Here is a 20,059-nt window from a genome sequence, read left to right on the forward strand (position 1 = left end):
TACCCACCCTGTCGCAGACAGATGGCTTTCTTGTCCTTGTTTGGAAAACAATCAATATTTTCAGAAACAAAAATGCCACAGGTCCTTTTCCTTGACCTTGGTCTGTCTGGGCTGCAGATCTTGAGGCCCACAGCAGAGAAATGCCTTTGTGGGGCTCTAGGGAAGCCCAAAGCCCTTTAAGGGCCGAGAGGGTCCTTATCAATGCCACCCGTCCCTCAGCCTCTTCCTGTGTAGGAGCTTCTGACCCTCTGTGGGGGTATCTGTGGTTATAGCCGAGTCAACGCTGAGCCCAGCCCGGCGGCTTCCCGGGGGTGAGCTTCTCCCCAGACCCCCTGCTCCCTGCTCTCTCCCAATTAGAGACAAAGCCTCTCCTCCTTCCTTCTTCCCCGGGACCCAGGATCCTAATGAGATTCAGGCTGAAAAAAGCCGACTGAGCAGACGGACGGTGAGTCAGGGGGCGGGAAGGTCATTCTTAAAAGGAGCCAAGTTTCCTTCCAACCCTCCCCCGGGGGCCCCACCCGCCCTCCTCAGGCAAAGGTCATTAACTCAAGTGCTTTCTGGCAGCTCTGAGATGCACAGGACAGGCAGGAGGACTGGGTGTCCGAGCTGGGCAAGGGCTGGGCCCTCTGAAAGAACAGAGCCCCCGGATCCGGCAGGGGGCCCGGTGACTCCCAGGAGGGCCCGCCGTCCCCATTCACCTGGGTACTTGCCGCCTCGGCTTCTCTTGATGAAACAGACGATGAGCAGGATCAGTACCAGGAGGGCGACGGCGCACATGAGCCCGATGAACCAGCCCTGGGTGGCGATGTCCGCCTGGTTATTGGTGTAAGCTGGCGGGGAGGGCGAGAAGCACGCCGTGAATGACTGCGCATGGGGGCGGGGGGCGGCGAGGGCACAGCTTCAGCTAGTTCGTGGCCACGTTCCTCCTGGAGCCTAACGCTACCACCTCGCAGCCTGGGGCCCAGACTACCCAGTACGGGGACAAAGAGAAAATAATGAAAGAGCCAAGGTCAAAAGGTCAGAAAAGAGGCTCAGGAAAGGGGTTCAGGGAGCAGAATAAGCAGCAGAAGGCTGAACAGGTCCTACAGGAAGGGGAAGTTTCCCATGGCAGCTTGGCGGGGACTGAGGGAAGGCCAGGGATGGGCCTCGGACCTGCGATTCCCCATGACTGGGCCTGGGGAAGGGAACCGGGAACCTGCATGCTCGCCATTAGGGGACGGAGCTGCTGTCACGTTGCAAACACCCATGGAAGATTGTCCTCACGGACCTGCACGGGCACAGAGCAGCTGCCGTCCCCGCAGCAGCCCCGAAGCCAACGCGATTTCCCGGTGGGGCTGCGGTACAGGACGCCCGGCGCTCCTTCACTCCCTGGCTGACTGTGGGCGCCCTGACAGCAGTCAGTCCCTTCATGGGCTCCCCCAGACAGGCCAGTGGTGAGGCCACAGCTGGGGCCATGCCTTCAGTGACCCCCGAGCCCCTTCCAGACCACTGCCACATGTGGAGACTCCCCCACTATAACAGTGAATCCCTCTGTCCCTGCCTGGAGTGCATGGAGACCAGTCTCAAAGTGGGTGGACCTCTTCGTGAGTTGAGGAGCACATGGGTGGGCCTAGCGGACAGGAGCTCAGGTGGCACTTGATGGTGTACTGCATGACCAATGGCCAAGGTTAGGGCTTGGGAGGGGGTGTGTGGTGGGTGCCCTTCTCCTTTTTATGGCCTGGAGAAAAGTGACACCTCCTGAGACGCAGTTCGTCACGGAAACCAAGACTTGGAGAAGAAGGACTGGAGACACTCAACAGACCCAAAGTAACCCTGGAGCCAGGAGGGACCGGTGTGCCCCGGAGCGCCAGGCAAGGGCGGGAGCCCTGCGGCCTGCGGAGCCGGAGCCGGGGCACAGCGCCCCCTGCCGGAGGAGCACCGGGGACAGAGGCGCAGCAAGAGCCCTCGTGCTCCTTTAGGGGGCAGGTGTCTGGGCGCGAGCCTGCCCTGCTCTCCTTGGGAGGCGAAACTGTCCTACAGCCTTCTCAGGGTGTGGCCCAGGGCACTGCGCCCAGAGGGTCTCTACATGGCAAAGACTACTGACTTCCACGCTTCCCGGGCTCTGGCTGGTATGGGCAGCCCTGCGCTGGAAAGCAGCCGAGTGCCGCACCGAGCCGTGTGATTGCCCTGCCCGAGGCACGCTGCGGGCAGAGCTCCATGCCTGCTTCCACTCCTGCTTCGGAAGGCCATTCGCAGTGTCAGAGGCATCTTTCCAAGACCACACAGAGGAGTGAATCACCTCCTTGCTCCAGCCTCTCAGAGCTTCTCATGGTTACCGGGGAAACCCCTGCATTTCTCATCCTGACCCGTCGGGCTCCGTCACAGCGGGCCCTGGACCCCTTGTCCTTTCAGCCACCCTCTGCACACCTAGTCACACCAGTCGCTCGCATTCCTGCCTCAGGGCCTTTGCATCTGCCCCTCTTTTTTCATATGGCTGCTTCCACATTTGTCACTACCCCCTTAGGAAGGCCTTCCCACATGCACCCGGCTAGTGCAGCAGCCCTCTCCACCTGCCAGCCACGTGGAGGGTCCTGATTATCTTTTTCGTAGCATGGGTAACCATTTGGTATAGAACTACGTAGAGTAAGAGTTTCTCCTTATAAGCACCTCCTCTGGGCTGGTCACTGCTCCAAGTACTTTCCCACACATCCTCACAACAGTCCCTACAGTAGGCTTTGATTATTATTCCTATTTCACAGATGAGAAAACCGAGGCACAGAGAGGTTAAGTAATTTGCTCAAGGTCACAGAGCTGTACCTAGTAGCATTGCGATGTGCTCCTGAGCTGTCTGGCTTCAGTCTGTGCGCTTTACACTGGAAAGCAAGCTTCCGGAGGGATGCAGGGCTTCCTGCTGTCTCCTGGGTGCGGGACAGAGCCTTACACGTGGGAGCCCCTGCTGCCTTTCCTTCGCTCAGTTACTCACCCCCTCGGCTGATGGGGCCTCTCCGTCCTTAGACGCCACACTGCCCTTCTTTTTGCATCATGCATTCCAGCACTCACGCAACTGCTCACTGTGGGTCCCCTCGGCAGTTATGCATTTCTTTCTCTTGCCATAGAGCCCCACTGGAGGGAGATGTGACCCAGGCCCACTGCAGACTGTCACACTTCAACAGGACCGTCGGGGCCACTGGCAGTCTGCTCATCTCTCACTGTCCCTCCCTCCTGCATGTTACCTTCACCCCCACTGGGGGGTGACTTCGCCTGCATGGCTCTGGGGGCCACTGGAACCTCACAGCCTCCCCAGCCATCCCTTCTCCCATGTCAGAGGCAGGGCCCCGCTCTGTCCTCTTGGGAGCAGCTCCGGCCATAGCTGTGGGGCCCAGCACCTTGCTTCCTCCGCGGCTCAGTCCTACAAGGATCTCCAAACTCCTTGCCATCTTCAATTTCTCTCTCTTTGCCATCTCCTCCCACCTGCTGTTAAACATATTGAAGCTTCCTGTCTCTTAATACAAAAGCCCTTGAGGAACCTGCCAGGCTTCTCGGCTCTAGCTCCTGCCCCATCCTTTTATAGGTGAACCCCTTAATCCTCCTTCGCCCCCAGTCTCTGCCAACCCTTTCTCCACCTCCAACCAGCTAACTCTAAGCCGCTCTGTATTTAGTGCTCACTCCCATCATGGAATGTACCTTTCCCAAACCTGCCTCTACATCCTGGACTTTTACCTTCACCTGCCCTCCAGTCCTGACTTTCCAACTGGCAATCCTCTTACTCATCCCTCATTGTTCCTCCAGCCAGTTCCACAGCTGCAAGCCCAGTGCTTCCTCCCAACAGCTCCAGGAGGTCCTGGAAGGTCTGCTTGAAATTCAACACGTGCCTCTGCCCGCCTCCCCCCCCCGGGCTTCTGCCAGTGGCTTCCCGGTTCCTCCCATCACTACGAGCTATCATTTCTCCTCCCCAAATGTCTCTCCTGTTCACCTCACTGCTCCATTCGCTCTATGCCTATCGGATCCCAAGGACACAGTAACACAGTATGTTGCATTCCTAGAGGTTTCCATCCACCTGACCTTCCAGGAATTCCGGTCCTCCCCCGCTGCATCTTCCCACCACACCCAAGAGCCCTGCCCACTGCCCTTCTTGCTCCCCACCTTTCCACATTCTACCCCTCTTCCCTGAATCTCCAACTCCTTCAGCTCTCTCCAATCTCGGAACTCCAGTTTCACCCCCCTATTAATCTGCCCAATAGAACATTTCCTTGCTGTTCCCTGGGTTCTGACTTCCATGTATACCATCAAGGCTTGAGAACAAGGGGGTTCTTGGAGCTCCCTAGTGCTTTGCATGATGCTGGTCATATAATAAGTAGTCAGTGGCGACTTATGGATAAATGACCAATTTGATCCTAATATAATATGGTTAACTTGAGATGCTGCTTTGGTGTTTTCCCCAATATCCACTAGGGATCACAGGGATATTGGCTTGATCATGTGCCACACCTGGGCACTGGAATGAAGGAATCAAGTCAGCTGATGTTTGGATGGTGGCTCCCACCTTTTGCACAGAAGTTGGTTTGCATGTGTGCAGCCACCTGTTTGCTCCACCCTCTTCCTCATGCTTCCTGTGATACACGCTAAGAGCCAGCTCCATGAGACTCCCTTTATTTTGGGAGAAAAACTCACAATTCTAGGACAAGTGGCCACAGGACAATTCAGAAAGCAGATGCAGCTTTCCATTCCTGGTGGCACACATCAAGTTCAAAATATACCTTCAGTTCTTACCAAAGAGGTCCAACAATTTTCTGTGAAGTTTGGACACAAAAGGCTGTTTAAAAACATGTGGGTTTTCTAAGTATATGTGGTGATGGATATTAAACCATTGTGGTAATCATTTTGCAAAACATACATATAGCAAATCTTATGCTGCACACCTAAAACTTATATAGTGTCACATGTCAATGATCTCTCACTAAAAACCAACCCCCTCAAAACCAAAACACAAGTGGGCTCTGGAATAAGGTAGGTTCCGCCTGATCCGAGCAAAATTATTTTCTCAAGAACCAAAAGGAATTTAGGACATGATGTTCTCACTCACCTCATGACCCCCCCTGGCATAGACTTTGAGAGGTAGAAGGTTTTTTAGGAAGGTTTCAGGACAGTTACACTTGGCTGCCAACACGATTCTTAATCAATCTGTTCAACCTGTTTCAAGATTCCTAATGGACATAATGATATCCACATTCAAAGATCAAGAGGCATTTACAATCACCACCTTGCACCAGAACTGACGGGGAGCCAGAGGCCTGGCCAGGCCTGGCCAATAAGGCCCAGTGGACCAGAGGCCCTATGTTGTGAGCCTTCCACACCACACCCTCCGACCCTGCACAGAAATAACACTATTCACTTGTAAGATGGACAGGTCCCAAGACTCCTAATTCCATTCAGGAGGAATTTGGTTTGGCCAGGGAAGAGGCTGCTCACTCCAATTCAGCAGGATTTTCTTTCAGAAATAGGGACAGATGAGTCAACGTAACAGGGATGGGCTTTCTTCAGAAGAAATCTGGCCAGGCTGCTCTAGGGTAAGGACCACGTTATACCTCTCCATCCCCAGCTTGCCCCACCCCGGGTTTCTCCCAACACAGCAGAAAGAGACCGACCATAGTTAGGTCCCCTCATATCCTTCCTTCCCACTTCCTTGAGGTCTGACGCAGGGTGCTGTCTCTCTCACTGGCCCACTGTCAGCCTCCACCCTGCTGCTGCCTCCCCCCATTCCGCCCACCCCAGCATGGAAGAGCCGACGGCCTTGGAGTCCACAGTTATGTGTTGGTGGCCCCTTGGGTCTCTTTGGCTTCAAAAGCTTCAAGGAGGTGATTAACTTTCCATGTGGCCTCTTTCTAGTGAGGGTCAGGGAGCCTGTTAGCAATACTAGTGGTTTTCTTCCATTTGCTTCCTGAATCCCTGTAGCATGTTTGAATCTGTGGACTAACGTGACGGCATGTGGTTGCCAAAATGACCAGTGGTCGGGCCCAGAGATGCTCATAAGCTCTTGCTTTGATAAGACACGGCTACCTAGGCGATTGTGTGAACCTGGCTCTGGAGTCCACCCACATGAAACACAGTGTATATTTTCAAAGGATCTGGACACACACTCACAGGCACACATAAACTTCAGAAAGTGAAAATATTTTCTTTCCCTATGTGGTTTGCACACAGTACGTTCTAGCCAGTCAGTGAGGGAAGTAAGCAATATGCGCTCACAGCCACAGTCACAAACCTACCCACTCTAGCCCTTCTGGGAGGAATCTGGGGGAACTTGTAAGTGCTGAGTGCCTTACTCAGAAAGCAAGCTACCAGGATCAGTCTCTCTGGACCAACCGCAGGAAGAGAGAAATGAAGATGTGAGCCAGTGAGCAGAAGTGTACTACTGGTCATCATTTTTTTTCTGTCCTGCGAGTTTAATACCTCAAAGCTGACTGGGACATCCCCGAGGGCTGGGATGGGTCCTTTCCTCTCTGGCTTTCTTCCCCAGTCAAACTCTGAAATCAGGCTGTGCTGGCTTCTTCAGCACTCCTTAGGATGCAACTCTGTCCTTGAATCTTATCTTTGTTTCCCGCCTCTGTGTTGGACTTAAGTTTGTAATGAAGCAAAATCAAATGCACGCACCACCGAGCCACCGCGAAGGACCCCCTTCCACTGGGTCAGAGAGTCCAGCCTCCTGCTCGGCTCGGTCAGCTGTCCAGTCCCCTTGCCTGGCTCCCTGGATGGCCTGGCCACCTGCTCAGATGTCCTGCCCGAGCCGGCCTGGTTAGCCTCAAGCAGGCAGCTGGACTCTCAGACTCCCTGGGTCTTGATGGCATGGATATGAACGGGACAGGTGGAGGTGCGGGAGGACAGGACGTCCAGACCAGTGGAGACCAGGCTGGAAGGGGTGCAGGGAGACATTTACACAGATGAGCAGTGACTCTCAAGGTGCAAGCTAACAGGATCAGCCTCATCAGGCCAGGCATAGGAAGACTAATGAATATTTAAGTCAACATTCAGAGGTTCATATAAATCATTGTTTTTTCTCTATCCTTGTGTTTGCTAACCTGCATCTGGTTGGGGCATCCCTGGGGGCAGGCACTGGCCCTTTTCTCTCTTAGTCTTCTTTCTCCCACCCACACCCTTGGCCCCAGGGCTTAGGATGCGGCCACTGGCGCCTTCGCTGATATTCAAGATACACAGACAAGCAAGTGCCTCATGGGATCCAGACGCTGGCCGCCCAGAGCAGCAGGGAGATTTCTCAACGTTGTGCCCTTTACTGGGCCGCAGCCAGCCTGTTTGCTGGGCACAGTGAGAAGCTGCTTCTCCAGCCACAGCTGAAGCCCCTTTAGATCCAGAATTATTCTACTAATGGAGCGCTGCGTCCCTTCTCCAGCACAACAAAACATCAACTACTTTCAAGCCATGACAAACCGGGATAAAAATTAAACAAAAACAGAGCCCGAAACAACTTGTGTCCCACACTTCAGGATTTTTAAACCACAGATGGTAGCGACGAGGCAGTGACGTACATGCTGAGCTTCAGTTTGGGGAGATTCTGGGGTCATGACCCTATTCTGCTCCTATACCACAGCTCCACGTGCAAGGAGCAAGCCCCTGTGCCTAGGGCGGCTCCCAGAGTGAGTTCACACACGCACCCAGCCCTTTTGTTTCCAGCACTGTCAGGGCCCAGGCGGTCTCCCCTGTCCTTTCTACAGGCCCTTGCTTCCCTAGGACTCCCCACTCGTCCCACAGGGGCAGAAGCACCAATTCCTCTCCACTGTGCATGCACTTTGGGCTCTCTCGGCTTCCCGGGAGCTCGGTACTGACGGACAGTGAGAGCTGACCCAGGCAATGCAAGGCGGAGAACAGGTGGGGATGTCTTCCTTCCAAGAAGAGACAAGCAGGAAGCCGAGAATGGGAGTGAGATGCCCCATGCTTGTAGGGGTGGCCAGGCCGGACCCCCTCTCACCTGAACTGGTCATAAACGTGATGATGGCACTGCTGATGCCCTCGTTGTCCCGGGAATAAACTCGCAACGTGTATGTCATCCCGGGATAGAGGTCTGTCAGCTGTATAGGCTGGGCCTGGGCCTTAACAGGGACAGTTTTTTTCGTATGATTGCCTGGGGAACAGAAACCTCAGTCAGCCCAGGGCCAGGCACAAGGAGCTGGAGAGGCAGTGCTCAGGTTCCTGGTCACCTGCGAAGGGAGAAGCGTGGAGGAAGGGGCCGGGGACCGGAGGCCAGGCCACTGAACAGACCAGGTCGGGTCACCAGGAAGCCCACCAGCCCTTCCACGAACACTGACTCCCCTGCCCCATGGCCCTTCAGCCGGGGACACTGTTCCCTCTCTTCAAGTTTCCTCTCCTTGCCAGTCTTAGCACTAAACCTATGGTCACCTGCTTCCTTAAACTCTCAGCGCCTCAGCCACTGCTGTTATCCCAGAGGTGACAAGCTTTGCAGGTGGGACCTTTCTGGTGAGGTTCAGACAGCCGGTTAGCATCCCTCAGGGAAAATGGAGGAGACAGGGCCCTGCTTCTTGGAGGTCACCCCGCATCTCTCTCTGTGTGCAGAATTCACACCTCGGGGGGATGTGAACGCCTGTGTGTCTGGGTGTGGAGTGCGCGGCGGCTGTAGGAGGCTGAAAAAGTAGGGACCAAACTGGGGATGCCAATTCAGAGGACGTGAGTCCCCCTCCGACCACAAAGAGGTCGGGTGGCTCTGCTCCTTCCTCAGAGATCTTCCAGCAGGGTTAGGTGGCTTAACAGCTTAGAGCACATGCTGAGGACCCCCGTGGGGGGTCCCACCCCTCGGGATCAGGGGTCTCTGCCCAGAGAAGGTAGGTATCCTGCCCACATTCCACAGTAACACATCTGTGCCCTTGGTCCCAAGAGCCAATAAGGAGCTCAGCTCAAGCCACCAGCTGAAACAAGTGACCCTGGTCTGGGTCTCCATGGGCCCCAGGTGTCCCTGGGAGCAAAGCGCGGCTACACCCTAAGTCTTAAATGGCCCAGCCTGTCTAAAGGAGACCCCAGAAAACACGGTTTCTGAGCCAAGGAGATCCACGCAGAGCTCACTTGAAGGCTATCCAGAACCCTCGTCCTGGGCAGGAAATGGATGGAGGGCCCCGCTACTCGGATCCTCTGCAGCACATGCCCCCTGGACCTCTGCTAATGGCTTCAGAAGCCCCTTCCTTCTCCCTGAGCCCCCTCTTCCCACCTCGCTGCCGCCTGAGTGCATATTGATTCATTAAGTCATAATTAAGCAGGGCTAAAAGGCTGCTCCGAGCCTGGGGGAGTTCACACGCCCTCTTTACTGGCATCTACCCGCTGCAGCTGCCGCCGTCACCACCACCCCGCACAGCCATGCTTACTGTCAGTGTACTCAACCACAAAGTCAGTTCCAGGCCCGAAACTGTGCTTCCAGGTGATGTTGGCCCATTTACTGTTGGGGAGCACCGTGACGTTCCATATGGACTGCTTGTCGGGGGCTGGTGGGCAGGTTAGAAGAGGAGTTAGTGGTGAGGAGGGAGGCAGTGCTGAACACGCATGTGCGCGCGCACACACACACACACACAAACACAGGGGTGGCCAGGCCAGGGTCCGATGTGGCTGTGCACGGGGCCTGACAGCGCTCTAAGCTGCAGCCGCGGTGGCCAGGCCGGAGGTTGCTATGAAGGTGTGAGCAGGTGCAGCCAGGAGGACCTGTATGTGGAGAGCTGGAAATGTCTGTCCACATAGGTGGGGGTCGGAATGACAGAGGGAGTTTGATCCTTGACACGGGAGGCTTGGCCCTGGGCTCATTCCCTTTCTAGATCCCCCACTACGGATTTGAATGGTATGGTGCAGAGGGCTGGGAGAAAGCCCCATCAGCCAGGAGGCAGGGGGGAGAGATGGGCCAGCTTCCCGCCCTGCAGCTACTCATGTGCTGCAGGAAGATGAGGGGCATCTTAAAAAACCCCTTAAATGTTGTGATTAGATTTGCAGGAAGGGCAGGACCGCACACTGGGAAGTCTTAACCGGCTTCTGAATTTGGAGAAGGGTAACCAGACAGGTGACCGAGTCGCCGAGGACAGGTGACTAGGGTCTCTTTCTGATGGAGACCTGGATTATGTGGAAAATGGCCTCAGATTGTTTAAGCAGACTTGGGGCCTTGAGCCCCAGGGTCCCAAATAGAGGGAGATGAACCCCTCCTCTGCCTCTCACGGGCTGGGTGGGAACAAGAGAACTCTTTCTTGACACCCAATCCTAAGTGGTCCAGACACCAGAAGAATTTGGTTCCGTTGGCTTCTCAGCACCAAAGTTTCTGAGGCTTGATCTCCATGCAGCACAGAAGACAGTAATTACCTAGTACTTATGAGCTGGGAGCTACTTTATCAAAGCCATTGCGCTACCTGAAACTATAGCCTGTGGATAGGACAATAGCACGGATCTTCAAACAATCATTTTTCAAGAGTCCCAGCAGGCTGATTACCCCACATCCCAGCAAAGATTTAATAGTGGAGTACTAGCATGAAGCCTTGTATTTCAAAGACTTTACAAGTGTGGCTGCTGTATATTTTATTAGCATGCAAGGGGGCACTGCCACTAACTCACTTGTCAAAAATGAATAGAGTACATTGGTGATGAATTTATTCATTATCTACTCGACATGTGACAGAGTCTGCAGGGCTGGGGAAGTGATAAAAGATCTCCTGGTCTTCACTTCAAAGAAGTGTCTTTACTACAACCTTATCAGTGCCTGTCGCCCCAGGTGAATAGGGTCACGTTAGGGGAGGGGCCGAGAAAGAGCTTCCATTGATGGTACCACAGGGCATTCTCCATGGGGAGGGCAGAAGGCAGGCTTCTTTCCTTGTCTGCCAGATATTTCTATCATTTCTATCATACCGGCAGCTTTAAGCCACCCCAAATCCCAGCTCCCTGGAATCTCAGGGCTCTTGCTAGTGGGAATGAATGACGATTAGTCCCGATTTGGGGGCTTGAGGTTCTTCCTCGTCAGCTCTGGGGCCTGCAGTCTTTAGCCAGAGAATTTGGGCTCAAACAGTTTGGCCACCAATACAGTACTGGCCCAAATCTGACTGTCTTGAAGGTAATGGAGATTGGGGCAGTATTAGAAAAGGTCAGAACGACTGTGAGGTGGGACTCGGAGGAAGGCACTGCTACAGAGAGAGACCAAGATGACCGCCACTGGTGAGCGGAGGAGTTCAAAGGACCCAGGAGAGGGATCAGTTGTTACGCGAACAAAATAGGCGAGTGAGGGAAAGCATGGGCTATTCTGCTGACACCTGGAATGTGAGAATTAGGTAGTATGCCCTGAAATCTGGGAGAGATAAGGACAACCAGAAAGTCCCACTGCACCCTAAAAAAAGCAAACTTAGAAAACCTTTTGTCCTAAGATGTAAGACATGATAATGATGCAAATTCATTTAAAAAATCCCACCCAGCAAAGCCATTCTGCTGCGTTGAGGGAAGTCAGGACATTTAAGGGCCCCCAAGCTCTGGGGATAAGATCAGGGGCATGGCCAGGCCATCTGCAGGGCCTTGGGTGCAGTTAAGACGTGGGGTGGGCTAGTCCTACACGGCAGCAAGGCTGACCTTTCCAGAGGGCACACACTTCTGCTGGGGAGCCGTACCCATTCCCCTTCTTCATTCTTTGTGCACCTCTTCTGTGAACTCAGAGCATTAAAGTGGGACATGGAGCCACACTTTGAAAGATTAAAGACGAAAAGATTACTGCCCTGTGGCCCCAAAGAACACCCATCACCATTAGGCTGGTGGCAGCTGCTAATATAGCCTAGCAGATTTCTCCTAAGCCAACTTCATCTTAAAGTCCATGTTGTTTGAATTCTAGATACTTCATTACAGCAAATCAGTGCTTTCAAAGTCTGAGGAGCATAATGTCAGATGTGAGTCACTTGTCTCCTCTAAGGGCTTACAGAGCTCCTGTGACTGACTTAAAGGGAAAACTCCTGTGTGCATTCAGCCTCCGGCCTCATTCAGGTGCTGAGAGACGTGAGGCTGGGCGGGAGGCAGTGGGGCCTTGGAAGGCGAGGGGAATTGCCCAGGAAACAGAGGGGCCTACAGTTCTACCGCTGCTGGAGGAGGCTCCCAGGTGTTCCCTGCTAGCCCTGCTGGCTAAATTGAGCTCATTTTACAGCTGCTTGTGGACTCCAGAAGCTAGTGGGCCTCCCCTCGATGGTAATGAAAGGGTGCTTGATACTCAGTTCTTAGCAGTATTGCTGGATTCCCCAGGGGTCTCCGCATGCTGGAAGAACGGAGCTGCCTGGCCTGGCTGTGCAATGCAGGAACAGCATGTGTTTTTGGGCTCAGCAGGTGAGCCCCGGGATCAGTTCCTCCCAGGGGCTTCTAGGCAGCCTGCAGTTTCCCCTCCCCATGTGCATCTGGGCAGGGGGGGACAGGAGTAGGAAGGGCAACAGAGTACTTTCAGACTCCCCGGGAACCCCATTTCTAAAGCTCTTTTAAAAAGAGGTCTGTAAGTGTGCCCTGGGGGGAAAGAGGCAGGGGAGGGGCAGGGCTCTGGGAAGAGAGCTCCTTGGCCTGCCTCTCTCCTTTGCTGCAAGGCTGATGCCTCACAGCTGGGGCAGGGCGCCCTCTCAAGCTGCCTGTCCCATGCCAGGTCCCTTCCCTTCCCCACTCTGCCCCTTCTGGAGCCTCGGCCCTAAACTGATGGCTCTGCATGTAGCTGGAGGCAATTCTACCACCCAGGCCTGGGGCGTCTGGCCTGAGGAGCGTGGTCCTCTGTCAAAGAACACAGGTCTGGGGCTGGGACGAGGGGTATGGAGCACTGGAGAACCACCCACAGTTGGGGCAGGAGCTCTGTGCCTCTAGGCGACCAGACTGAGAACCCAGTGTGTGTTTTCAAAGTCAGATCAAAGGGAGGTGCTGGTGGGTCAGTGCCAGGGCAGTGCCCCCCGGCCTGGGAGGCCGGGGGGAGGAGGGACAGGGAACGTGGGTGATGGGCAGTACCAGACTCGTGTATCTTAGTTCCGGCGGTGGTGGTGGGAGGGCTCTCCGTGGCGGTGGTGGTGGTGACGGCGGCAGGTGCTGTGGTGGGGACGATGGGGGCTGCTGTGGCTTCGGTGGCCACGGTGGCAGTGGCGTCAGTACTGCTCACAGTGCCCGGCGCGCCCACCGTGGTTGGGGACAGCGTGGGAGGAGCTGGGGGGGAAATGTAAAACAGCTACGTCTGGTCACTTTGGCTGTCCCCAGCCTGGACACGTGGCCCCCCGTGCAAGGCAGGCAGCCCAGTGGAGATGGAGCTTGGAGATCAGAAGCCTCCCAAATATGACCCCCTGGGTCAGACGGAGCAAGGCCATAGAGGGCACAGCCATGGGGACGAAGAGAATGAAGCCCCGTGTTGTTTCATTTTCTTCTCATGGTCTGTGTGGCTCAAAGCACCCAGCATGCACCCAAGCCGAGGGCAAGAATGAGGATGGGAAGGTACATGGACACACACACCCAGACCGCAGGGGCAGCACAGAGACCCCAGTCAAGCACTACCCAGACAGAGGCCAAGCAGCAGCACCTGGGTCCAGCCCTGGAGGGGGGCAGGAGGCCGGGCCCTGTCCTGCAGGGCCACTGGGAGGCATTCACCCCAAAATGATCCTTTCTGAAGCCTGCTTGAGTTCTACTGCCACCTAACCCAAGGACAGAGGGCAAGCCCCCTCTGCGGGTAAGCCTTGCACTGCAGTTCACCTGCCTCCACTGCCAGCCGGGTCCCTCAGCTCTTGTTGATGCCCCCGCCTTTCCTCCTGTCTCTCTGCCCAGGGATCGTCCTTCCTGCAATTACCGGCCACCTCAAGTCCTCTCCCCGAGGGGCACTAACAGACACAGGTGGGGCCTGTGCTCCGTAGCGCCATCTTCAGCCCACAGTAGGTGCAGAAATCCCAGGATGAATATGACATACATGCTTGGGTTTTTTTGTATAAATCTTCAGGGGGATTCAAATCTGTGCTCTCACGTCCCCATCTCCCATCCAAAGCTACCCTTGACGTCAGTCGGCCCTAGGGGCTAAGTCTACTTATGTGACATTTCCATAGGCTCTCTTTCCTTACATAAGGGTCATGGAAACTAACAACAGGCTGCCCTGTTATCTTTAGTTCCGAAACTGCTAAATGAGGAATGAGTAGAATGGTGGGGCAAATCAGAGAGAGAGCTGCTTCTCCTCCTTGCGCTCTGTCTCCTGTAATCTGATCACGGCCAGTTGATTAGTGCCAGCACCGATGGGACGGTAGGCGGGGATGTTAGACATAAGTAGGTAACTCTGACTCCCAAGGGACGGGGACATCCCACCCTATTTTAAATCTCCAGAAGTTCAGGAAAATAATATCACCACCCCCAAGGAGGGGCCCAGGGCAGGGAAGGAGCCAGAGAAATGGCAAGAGGGCTCTTCTCAGTAGGGAATTAAGAGACCCTGAGCGTTCTCAGCAAGAGCCTGACCAACAAGAGCCCTTTTATTCCCCTGGGCCTCCAACATTACAAGATTCCTATGGAGAAGGAAGGGCTTTTCTGGGATCAGCACTTCCCTGGTGTTACTGGGCCCAGAGGGCTCTGACCACAGAAGTCACGTGAGGCAGCTATGCCCCAAGCATTCCAGAGATTCCTGGGCAAGGTCAAAGCACACAGCACCCTATTCCCCAAGCTGCAGTCAACTCAGACTTCAGGAAGGTGTGGGATGGCGACAACTCTCTGTCTCAAAGTCACTATTCAGGGTTGTATTCTATTCAGTCCAAGGCAGCCCTGGGCCTGAAAAGCTCCATGTTGTAAAAGCTCAGCACGTTGCTATAAAAGCTCCCACGCACCAAGAGGGGCAGGCAGACACTCCCCCTACACACACACACACACACACACACACACACACACGAAAAGCCTGAGAGGCCCACAAGGCCAAGGTCGGCTCTCTCCCAGGCCTGGTCCCTGGCAGCTCCCCCAACAGACAACTTGGGCTTGGTGCTGCTTTGGGAACAGCAAGAGACCATTCTGCCCACCTGGGCGGTCTGCTCTGGGGATGGCTCCTTATCAAAAGTGTATTTTCTAATAATTCCTGGAAAATACTTGTTCACAGGGCCCCCCTTTTCCATGACTATTTTAACGGTGTCATCAAAAACCTTAAAAAACTCCCTTTTAATGTAAATCTTCCTGCTCTGTAGCGTAGATCTAGGCTTCCCCTCCCACATGCACGGTGGTTACATTTTCCAGGACCCCTGAATCAATGCTGGCTTTCCCCGAGCTGTACACGCTCTCCCAGCCCCCTTGGTCCTCGCACAGGCAGAGGCATGGTTCCCTGGGTGCTCCAGCAGGCAGCCCTGGAAACAGAGATGCCAAGAGAGGCCGGGTTAGGGTGCATTTCATCCTGGGCCCTGCTGGCCAGACACAAGAACGGGAAGCAACTCTGAGATGATTCCACACCACCTCACCCCTCCTTCTGACGGCTCCTGTGGAGTTTGACAAGAAGGAAGCATTTCTCCCTGATGAGGGCTCCCAGCTGCTGTTCCTGGGGTGTGGCAGCAGCCTCAGGGCTTGAGAGGGGACTACGGGGGTGCGGGAGGAAGAAGCCGCTCCCCAGAGCACTGCTGGAGGGCCACTGCAGTCGCTGCAGAGGCGGCTACGGTACTGCTAAGGTCACAACGGGCACATCAACACGCTCTTTGACCCACTCGCTAGCTGTCTGTTGTCGCACGGCTGCACAGGGCCACAGAGACAGGGCAGAGGCATGAAGGAACGGCTTTGAGAGAGGCGACAGGAGAGTCAGGTGAGTCGCTGGACTCTCATACAGGTGGGAGAGGAGGGCAGGTTTTCCCTGGGGAAACTGTTGGGTGCGCAGGCTCCAGGGGACTCAGATGACTTCATCCCCTGGGGCAAGCTGGGCTAAATGACGGAAGGGGAATGAGGCCCAGAAGAGGGGCCTCTAGACAGAGTGGCCCACAGGCTGGACAGATGTACTGCTGGGCCAGGATGCCATCGCCAGCCACAGCAGGGACTATGGGCCGAGAAACCCCTGCAGTGCTGGCTGGAGACCACCAGCCTGACGACCATAGAGGGGGTCCAGGGTGGGCCCAGAGCTGGAAGCACAGGACCCCTACCCCAAGGCGCCGTCAACACAATGGCTTGCCTAATGCACAGTGGAAGGCACCCAGCCACAGACAAGGATATCCCCCCAAGAGTTCTGGGGAGTACCACGAAAGAGATGGAGAAAATTGAGGAGAGACATGACATGTCTCTTAGTCATCTTTCTGACCCCAGAACCCGCCATGGAGCTGCGCACCAAACATTTGCAGATCTGAGCTGAGCCCAAGATGAGGACAGCAGTTTCCAGACATACCAAGGTGGAAGGCTGTGTCCAAAAAGTCCACATGGCGCATGGACGACCCTTGCCAACTCACAGATGGCCGGGACAGATGGGCAGCAATCCTCAGAGACTGCAGATACAGGCGCACGAGAGGGACTCTCTCTACCCAGTGAGATATGAACAGATCAGTTTTGGGGAGAAAAAGCCCAAATTTGGAGAGGGAGAGGGGCAAGGGAGCAATGGGCCGGACACCGGGCCCTGTGGAAAGTGTGGAGCCTGTGCCCCGTCACTCTGGGCACCTGCGATTGTGCAGAAGGTTTGTATGCATCTCGAGTTGAGAACAGCTGATCTTATCAACACATCTCATTTACAAAGAAGCGCAGTGAGCCTGTACCCTCTTGTCACATGGAAGCTGGAGCCTGGGAAACATGTTTGATGGATGGGCAGAGACCCTGAGCTCCTCCGGCACATCACCAAAATCTGGGATCTCTTCTAAGCGGGAAATAGGAAGCGGGTGTTTAGAAAGACATCCACACCCCTCCCAGCTGCCACGGTCGCTCACCAAGTAAGGCGGACTCCCTGCCACCAGACCCACCTGCCTAGGGTGCCTAGATGCCAGAATGGGGGAGGTGGCCGGGAGCTGCTTGACCAATGAGCTTCTAGCTGATCTCTTGGTGCCCTCTTCCCATCTTCACTAAGCCTGCTTAGGCTACCCTGAGCGCCGGCTGTAGCAGTCCCAGAAGAGAGCCTTATGCAAACTCCAATCAGCAAGTCAGGGCAACCCTCAGAGTGACTTCCCCGGGGAACCTCCCCATCCCCAGGCCCAAGCCTTCTCTCTGCCTTACCTCCCAGCAGAGGTGTTCAGACCCAGTGGGGAGGCATGGGCCCCACCAGCCCGGGTTACTGGGGGGGTGGAGAGGACTCGGGGAGGGAATGATGATGGCAACATGCCACCTGCAGATCTGGCTGCAAAACAAATGCAAACGGAAGGAAGCAAGGTGTGCAACAGAAATAGACCCATCCGCCATGGGGGCGGGAGAAATGAGTGTAGGTGGGGAGAAGCCACACCAGACAGGGGGAGTCCTCTCAAGGCAGCCCTCAGAGTCCCCACCTGATTCTCGTTCTCCCTGCTGCCTAGAGCTTAAGGAGGCTCTGGTGGGCGCTTGCCGCCCAGCCCTTCCTCTTCCAGAGCAAGCCTTGTTCTCCGCCTCAGAGGGCATGCGGATGGAACCCAGGGGCCCCCTGCCTAGTTTCCCCGGCTTGAGGACAGGCTTTCTGCGGTGAGGTGCCCTTTAAAGTTTCTCCAACCCACAACAGGAGTTGAGAGGAGGACCTTAGTTAACAGGTCGTCTCCTAAGCTGGGACCTACCTTCCCAAACTGTCACTTCGGTTGTGCATTTACCTCCCAGACCCCAAGAGTGGAGACTGTTCCTAATACTGAAGACCCTGAGAAGCTGGGTTTCTGAAGGATGAGGGGACAATCAATCAGCCCATGGCACCCCACGAGACTCCAGGTTCCGGAGCACACGGTGCTGTCCAAGGACATGCTTACTCACTCCCGCCGACCACAAGCCGCGGCAGACGGCAGCACGGGTGCCAGGCCCCCATGCAGCATGCACAGCCAGCACGCACAGCATGCTCACCCCCAGGTCACCCTTTCAGGGGAGGGCAGCCTGCCCAGGCAACAGGAGCCAGCTGCCCCTGCTTGTGCTGCAGCACTCCTTCTGGGGGCACAGCTGGCCACCTGAAGGCCGTGGCCCCCTCTCTCTGTGCTCTGAGACATCGAGTCTGGGCAAGGGCCCAGGTGGTCCAGGGGCTGTAATCACTCAGCTCTAGAGAACAGATCTGGAGCCCACGTGCGCGGGGCCCCTGGAAGCCATCCTCCTGAGGAGGGGGCAGGCTGTAACTAAAGAGGAGAATGCGTTTGGTGTCCTCCGGACCCATCCTCTGCCCACATCCTCCTTGACAGTCTGGCTTCCCAACCACTGAAAGGGTGAGTCTGGGGCATGCTTTCGTCCGGAGCTCTCCCTCCTGGCTGGGCTGCACCTGCACTGTCCCATGCCAAGCCCATTACCTCCGCGGCCGGTACGGTACCTGCGGTTGGAGTAGCTTCACAACACAGCGCCCCAGAGAGCCAGGGAGGGAGAAAGGATGAGAGGGAAGAGAAAACAGAGCACAGGTGAAACCACGGGACAAGCAAGCCGAGAAGTTCTGGCTCAGACCTGACCCAGATGGGGCTGGCCACCACCCTGAGGATACCAACTGGCATTTGGGGCCTTCCATGTTCCTACAGAAAACTTCCTACCTGGCTCTTGGAGGCCTTTCTAATACACTCTGATTCTATGTCTATTAAGGTCTATCATCTAAGAGGGGGAGCAGGAATAACCTGCCTGCAATGCTGTTCCCAGGTCCTTCCCCAAGGCTGTGTCCTCTCTGGCTGGGCCAGGCTGATCTTAATGAAGCAGATGACCTTCTGTGACACCAGGAATCGAGGGCATAAGGTGAAGGTGGCACAGGAGGACACCAGCCCCAGTCAAAAGGATGGTTCCTGAATCTTCAGGGGAAGATGTGGAATAGCGCTGGGGTGGATGGAGGGGAGCTTATTTGGCTGAAGCCCCCCCCCACACCATCCTGGCCTTGGAAGGCCCAGGATTGTGATGGAATTGGAGCCCTGAGGCCTCTGTCCTCATGTTCTGTACCCTGGTTCTTTCCCACCAGTTGTACTTTATGAAGTAAGAAACCCAACTGTGGACTGTGAGCCTTAAAAGGAATTCCTGAATTTGCTGTATGTAAATCCCTAAGTTGAGAAGAAAGTATCTCTTTGTCCTCTTGTCCCCTGGGGCTGCAGAGCTTTCCCTGTGGTGGTCACTGGCATGGGACAAGGGGGCTTTGTTCCTGTGATGGTCTGTTATGGGTGAGGTGGGGAGAGAAGAGGCTCTCTTTGTGTGTCTCCTTATAGAGGTCAGTAATCCAGAAGGCCTCATCCCTGTCTGGCTAGGCCTGTAGTCACAGGCATACAGCAGCCACTTACCCAAGTCCCACCCCTAACAACTGCCCATGTGCCTAGGGCATTTTTTGAGGGGCACCCTGGGAAGGGAGTATATTGTGTGGCTCACTGCTGGTTTACAGGCCAGAGAGGGAAGCAGAAAGGACCGTGAGCCTTTCTCAGCTTCTCCCTGGCCCGTCCCAGGGCCTCAGCATGGCCTGCTGGCTGGGAGGTGGGCTGGGGAGGGATGTCCAGCTGCTTATGTAGCTGAGCTGCGGCCCCAGTGAAGGGGGCACTGATGCTCTCCTGGGCTGGGGAGGTTGGTGCTCAGCGCATCAGTTTGGGCCAGGGTCAGGCTGCAGGACCTCAGCCTTCTGGGGAAAACACCAGACATGAACCTGTTGTCAGCCTCAAAGATCCCTACTCACACTACCTCCTCTCCGAAGTCTTTCCTTGCAGATCTAAGCCCTCTGCACAGCCTCATCTAAACCTAACATTCCTCCTGCTGAGCTGTGGTTACATATTCCCATGGATGTCTCCCCTTCTAGACGTTGACCTTATCCCCTTTGTAATCCTTGGTTTTGCAAGTGTCTGGCACTTCACATTGTGGGTGCCCAAGAAATGGCTGTTAAATAGACAGCTGTACCTCTGGAGAGGCAGAGGGGTCCCCCCTTCTATAGTCTCGCCACCCTGAGAGGTTCCTCGAAGCCAGGGCCCGGGCCGACGGGCCAAGAGCGCCCTCTAGTGGAGCTCCCAGGCAGTGGCGGCGGAGGCGT

At 55.3% G+C, this 20,059-nt stretch overlaps 1 protein-coding gene across 19 annotated transcripts in view; it reads right to left on the reverse strand.

Moving 5' to 3' along the window:
* Nucleotides 1-20,059, reverse strand: part of NFASC (neurofascin) — a 164,118-nt gene that overhangs the window by 10,732 nt on the left and 133,327 nt on the right. For 9 of the 19 annotated variants that reach the window (XM_037015249.2, XM_037015256.2, XM_037015251.2 and 6 more), the window contains 5 exons: nt 18,392-18,406; nt 12,976-13,167; nt 9,363-9,479; nt 7,961-8,113; nt 699-830 (listed from right to left, as the gene is read on the reverse strand). In XM_037015249.2, coding sequence (XP_036871144.1) covers nt 699-830; nt 7,961-8,113; nt 9,363-9,479; nt 12,976-13,167; nt 18,392-18,406 — 609 coding nt within the window. The remainder of the gene's footprint in view (nt 1-698; nt 831-7,960; nt 8,114-9,362; nt 9,480-12,975; nt 13,168-18,391; nt 18,407-20,059) is intronic. The other 10 variants (XM_037015262.2, XM_037015260.2, XM_037015259.2 and 7 more) reach the window with 4 other exon arrangements.

Source organism: Manis javanica, chromosome 11 (genome assembly GCF_040802235.1).
Source record: "Manis javanica isolate MJ-LG chromosome 11, MJ_LKY, whole genome shotgun sequence".
In the NCBI taxonomy this organism is placed as follows: Eukaryota; Metazoa; Chordata; class Mammalia; order Pholidota; family Manidae; genus Manis; species Manis javanica.